The following is a 6,273-nucleotide window of genomic DNA, read 5'->3' on the forward strand; positions in this document are numbered from 1 at the left end:
ATATATTTTTAAAGGGGGGGTGGATAGAGGGAAACATCTTGAAATTACAGTATTAGTTTATTCCTTATTAATTAATTAATTTATTTTTTTTGGCTGTGTTGGGTCTTCGTTTCTGTGCGAGGGCTTTCTCTAGCTGTGGCAAGCGGGGGCCACTCTTCATCGCGGTGCGCGGGCCTCTCACTATCGCGGCCTCTCTTGTTGAGGAGCACAGGCTCCAGACGCGCAGGCTCAGTAGTTGTGGCTCACGGGCCCAGTTGCTCTGCGGCATGTGGGATGCTCCCAGACCAGGGCTCGAACCCGTGTCCCCTGCATCGGCAGGAAGACTCTCAACCACTGCGCCACCAGGGAAGCCCAGAAATCTATATTTTAAACAAATATCTGATTTCATCTAAACTCCTCATTTGACAGATTCATTCATTCATCATTCAAACAATTATTTACTGAGTGCCTACTATTCCAGACATTCTTTCAGGGGTTAGGGATACAGCAGTGAACAAAACAACAAAAATCTCTGCCCTTACAAGGCTTACATTTGTGGAAGCTGTGGCCCCCGAAAGCTTAAGTGTCCTGCAGCCTAAGGCTTGGGATAAGCTAAAACCAAGTTCTGAGCTCCTCATCCTTCTCCTCTATCACACAATTGATGGGCAGATTTATTCAGAATAAGTAGGCTCTTCAAGCATTATCATCAATGTCATCTCCAAAGATCTCTCAGGTTTTGAGAGTCATCCTCTGCCTGCCAGCCACCTTCAGCTGAAGCGCACAGCAACAGCTTTGACCCATCCTTCTCCCTCAACCCTGCCATACATGTGAGCTCCCAATTTTGATAGATTATATACCTGTATCATTTTTCAATTTTATTTCATTCTCACCACTACAGTCCATATGCACCCCCTTTACCTCTCAAGGGAACTCACTGTCTTATTGGTCTCCATGCTGGCTGCCAGGGTATTACCACTTTCTATGCTGAAAGATTTCTAAAGCCAAGTTTTGATCTTATCACCCCTCTGTTCAAATACCTTTAGTACCTATTCCCTACTGAAATTAAGCACTAACTCTCCAGTAGCCCAGCATTTCAGGAGCTTTATCGAACGGCTCCAACCTATTTTCCTAGCCTTGTCTCCTTTATTCACAGAATATATTTTAGCAAAATGGAACTAGATAATTTGCTGTTGCTCATATTTCCTTTTTGCTTGGAATGCCTCTTTCATTTCCACCCAATTCTTCCAAGAGCATTTCAAATGCAGCTTCTTTCATGAAATTCTTTGTCATGCTCAGATTAGATGAAAAGTCTCCTTCCAGTCCCTAAAGATTGTGATTTGGGATGCTTATCTGTTCTGCCTTGTGTTATAAGTTATCTGGCCACCTGGCTTATCTGTTTGTCAGTTCTTTGAGGACAAGGACTCCCTACTTATCTTGGTATCTCCAGGACATACTTTCACATAGCAAGTCCTTAGCTAGATTTACCGAGTCAAAATTGCTGAAGAAAGGTTAGCTGTCCCTAAACTTAATACCTTTCAATCTCTCTCAAGGAGAGATTTTAGTTTCTTCTTTGGCTGATTTCAAAACTTGCAAAGAATTAATCTTAAAAAAAGAAAAAAAAAAAAAAAGCATAAGGAATAAACCCTGAAGATGGAACCAAAGCAATGAGACCACAGACTAAGACACAGTGTAAAGGCTGAAAAGACACTAGAAATGCATTTACCCACAGTGCACAGTGCCAAAAGAATTCTACCAGTTAGAATTTAGACTCCTGCTGGAAAGGAGGTATAAAATTTGCACTGATGTGGGGAATTTCAATGCCTTAGCAGCCATGGGATACTAAAAACCCTAAAAGAAAAAAAAAAATCAAACACGCTTTCAAGACTCAACTCTTCAAAAAGAAGCTTACTGCCTTGTAGATGAGATTTCCTAATTACCTACCCGGGTTTAATGACTTTTCACTTGAAAGTACACTGAAATTCACTGTACTTTTACTCAGATACTAGGTATGACCTCATTTTCCACCCTGGAAATCTAGGTTTTCAACTATCTCTTTTCCCCATACCTTTAAAATTCATTCAAACAGCAACATTGATTATGAATTCACTGAAGCAGAAAAGACAAGGAAAACTAAAGGAAACACATATTTTAGTTTTCAAATATTCTAAAAATATTTGAATATTTATTCAAATAAATATTGAATTATTTGAATAAGTATTCAATATTTATGATGGGCAGGTATGTTATGATTTCACTGACTACTTAAATTATTTTTTTATTTCTTTCATACCTTTACTATTTAAATGTATATTTCATTATAAGGTAACATAACTCCATTATACAATAGTTTGTAGGGGCTCCTGTGGTGGCGCAGTGGTTGAGAGTCCACCTGCCGATGCAGGGGACACAGGTTCATGCCCCGGTCCGGTTATCTGGCCACCTGGCTTATCTGTTTGTCAGTTCTTTGAGGACAAGGACTCCCTACTTATCTTGGTATCTCCAGGACATACTTTCACATAGCAAGTCCTTAGCTAGATTTACCGAGTCAAAATTGCTGAAGAAAGGTTAGCTGTCCCTAAACTTAATACCTTTCAATCTCTCTCAAGGAGAGATTTTAGTTTCTTCTTTGGCTGATTTCAAAACTTGCAAAGAATTAATCTTAAAAAAAGAAAAAAAAAAAAAAAGCATAAGGAATAAACCCTGAAGATGGAACCAAAGCAATGAGACCACAGACTAAGACACAGTGTAAAGGCTGAAAAGACACTAGAAATGCATTTACCCACAGTGCACAGTGCCAAAAGAATTCTACCAGTTAGAATTTAGACTCCTGCTGGAAAGGAGGTATAAAATTTGCACTGATGTGGGGAATTTCAATGCCTTAGCAGCCATGGGATACTAAAAACCCTAAAAGAAAAAAAAAAATCAAACACGCTTTCAAGACTCAACTCTTCAAAAAGAAGCTTACTGCCTTGTAGATGAGATTTCCTAATTACCTACCCGGGTTTAATGACTTTTCACTTGAAAGTACACTGAAATTCACTGTACTTTTACTCAGATACTAGGTATGACCTCATTTTCCACCCTGGAAATCTAGGTTTTCAACTATCTCTTTTCCCCATACCTTTAAAATTCATTCAAACAGCAACATTGATTATGAATTCACTGAAGCAGAAAAGACAAGGAAAACTAAAGGAAACACATATTTTAGTTTTCAAATATTCTAAAAATATTTGAATATTTATTCAAATAAATATTGAATTATTTGAATAAGTATTCAATATTTATGATGGGCAGGTATGTTATGATTTCACTGACTACTTAAATTATTTTTTTATTTCTTTCATACCTTTACTATTTAAATGTATATTTCATTATAAGGTAACATAACTCCATTATACAATAGTTTGTAGGGGCTCCTGTGGTGGCGCAGTGGTTGAGAGTCCACCTGCCGATGCAGGGGACACAGGTTCATGCCCCGGTCCGGGAAGATCCCACATGCCGCAGTGCGGCTGGGCCCGTGAGCCATGGCCGCTGAGCCTGCGCGTCTGGAGCCTGTGCTCCACAACGGGAGAGGCCACAACAGTGAGAGGCCCGCGTACCGCAAAAAAAAAAAAAGAATAGTTTGGAAAAATATTACCCACAATACTACAACTTCCAACACTACTTCTGTTAATATTTTGGCATTATCTCCTCCCATTGACTTTCTCATTTTCCCTTCCCCTTCAGGAAAATCATGAGGTAATTCTAATTTTGTATTGTGATTTCTTTACTATACAACCATAAACATTTTCAGGTTGCTACAAGTTTTCCTAAATATTATTTTAAGTGGCTAGATAATATTCCACTGAATAAATGCATTATAAAATATAATTCATTTTATTATAACCCAGTTTATTTGATAAAAGATTTGAGCGGATCCATGACCATTCCCTTATAATTGGATAGGTGGATCATTTCTAAAACTTTGCTAGAAATAGCACTGTGACAGTTTAATGCACATAAGTAAATCTGTATCTTGGATTGTTGTATTGTGATTGTTTTATTGAGAGGATTGTAACTTTATCAAATTACTTTCTAGAGAATTTGTAACAATGTGCAAAGTTAAGAGCAATGCATGAGAATGTCATTTGAACTGTGCACTCTACACTTTTTAAAAGGGGGGTAGGGGAGAATGACTGCAGAAGTCAACAGTACTCTGCTGTCAAATCACAAGTCAGTCAAAAGAGAATCATTAGCCAAGTACTCTGATTAAAGTATGTAACTCTGGACCCAATTAAGGGGTCATAGTTTGCTAAACCCCATCTTTTTGCCTACCTACTCTCTCTTTTATCTACTCTCTAATACATAGATTTCCTTCCTTCACAGATTTTTTTCTTACCCAACATGCCACACATACATGCCAAAAGTATGTACTCACTGGTGAGTCTATCTATATTTGTGTACATACTCTGCCATATGTATATGTGTGTGTATACCTAAATATACTACTTTTTTGTTTGTTTTTGTTTTAGAGGGGGCACCTGGATTCTATATTCTATTTTTAACCTATGCACTTTCACATGTACATCTGTGAGATAAGTGTTTTTTGCATTTTATTGTAAAAATGTCTGTGAATATAAAACAGTGAGGTCAGGGATGAGGGGGGAACAAACTAATTTGATATGATTATGTGTGTGTGTTATCTGTTTATTATTCTTTGCTTCTTTATCTATTGAGGTAATACTCATTTTCCTCTTAGCAATATATATGGTAATGAGGATTAAAACTGTCATATTTACTTCCCAGTCAGTTACCTCTTTCTTTAAACGTTGTCAGATTTGTCGATTTTTTTTTTTTTTTTTGGCAGGGGCGGGGGTGGTGTTTGCCTCCTCTGTCTTTAGGCTGAGAGAAGCCTCTCATCCAAACCACTAGCTTCCCAAACCATGAACATTGAAGGATGGATGACACGGCCTTCTCTGGAATGGCCTAAAACAAAGCTGAATCTTCACTACAGGTCCAGATCCTGGCCAGCTATAAAGTTAACCTGGATATAGGGACAGAGGTGGGGTGGAGATGCCAGTTCATGCTTATGTCAGCTGGAAGTCCAAATTACCCACCCTTCTTAATCAGCAAGGAAAAACCAGCATGGGTGAGAGCTCTACTCTGGACTGCAGATGAGACCCAAAGTGGGCTACCCTGTCCATCCAGTGTGTCTTTGGGCCTGTGGCAGACTGTCCCTTTCAGCCAACAGATTTTGACAGGCCCAGCTTCTCTAGAGTGGATGCTTCATGTAAGACACCTGGCCACATCTCAGCGCTATTACACAACCCTGAGAGATGCTGGAATGCCACACCACAACAGTGAGTAACACTAAGCCATTTGTCTTTAATTTCAGTATATACGCTTAAGTGGAGAAGCTGAAGAATTTGGATTTTAATATTAGCCATGAAGAAGGGGGATTTCTGAAACAATGAAGGTCCAACACATACCTGATTTCGTAGAGGCTGTTGTGATGGCCGATCCCTGTGTGTGTGGCTTTCTCGAGTTATTGCAGATGCACCAGAATCTACATGAACTGATCCTACTGGAGTAGGCTGGAAAAATATATAACAAAAAGTCAAATGGGGAAAACAGGTCCAACTTAATGCCTCCGCAAAGGACAGCATCATTCTAATTCTAATTCTAACAGAACAGTAGTAATTATTATTATTGTTATTACTACACCAAGGCCAGTTTCAAGTCTTCTTGCCTTTTCAGTTTGCTTATCTGCAAAAGGGAGACAGTTTGGTCCTCAGTAGTTCATTGGAGAGTAGCTTGCCTTCGAAAAGAAAAACAACATCCTACAGTGATGACTGTTAGTATGCTCTAAGGCCCTGTGAACCCAAGGCCAGAAGAAAAAATTCAGAAGTTTCCTCTGATGCTGGGCTCCACCCGATGGAAATCAAGTACCTTAACAGCTTATGTAGCACCAGCTCCTTGATCATTCAAAGAAAACTTCTTAAAAACTGACTTAAATTCTGATATCTTAGGACACAGTGGTCATAATCTTAAAAACACAGTTAGTAACTCCTTTATTACTCTAGTGAGAGTGACCCCTGGCATCACCCTGAAAGGACTGGCAAATGGAACGTCTACAGTCAAAGGCATGTTGTTTTTTCTTCCCCCCATAGATTTAAGCAGAAAGTCTGGCAAGGGGTGAGACAGTGCTGGTCTGAGGTGAGGCGGTTAAAAAGAAGCTACTTACAATAGGCCTCCCGACCCAATCATAGGCGTAGTCAAAGGGGTAGCCTTTCCTTTCAAAGAGGTCTGTGAAGA

At 39.2% G+C, this 6,273-nt stretch overlaps 1 protein-coding gene across 4 annotated transcripts in view; it reads right to left on the reverse strand.

The window, feature by feature from the left end:
• The window catches only part of CSNK1G1 (casein kinase 1 gamma 1), a 104,082-nt gene that overhangs the window by 18,541 nt on the left and 79,268 nt on the right, over positions 1 to 6,273 (reverse strand). For all 4 annotated transcript variants that reach the window (XM_007450704.1, XM_007450703.1, XM_007450701.1 and 1 more), the window contains exons 8-9: positions 6,203 to 6,273; positions 5,448 to 5,552 (exon numbers count right to left, since the gene is read on the reverse strand). The exon at positions 6,203 to 6,273 is cut by the window's right edge and continues 123 nt beyond it. In XM_007450704.1, the coding sequence (XP_007450766.1) occupies positions 5,448 to 5,552; positions 6,203 to 6,273 (176 nt within the window). The remainder of the gene's footprint in view (positions 1 to 5,447; positions 5,553 to 6,202) is intronic.

Source organism: Lipotes vexillifer, unplaced genomic scaffold (genome assembly GCF_000442215.2).
Source record: "Lipotes vexillifer unplaced genomic scaffold, Lipotes_vexillifer_v1.1 scaffold1019, whole genome shotgun sequence".
NCBI classification, from domain to species: domain Eukaryota; kingdom Metazoa; phylum Chordata; class Mammalia; order Artiodactyla; family Lipotidae; genus Lipotes; species Lipotes vexillifer.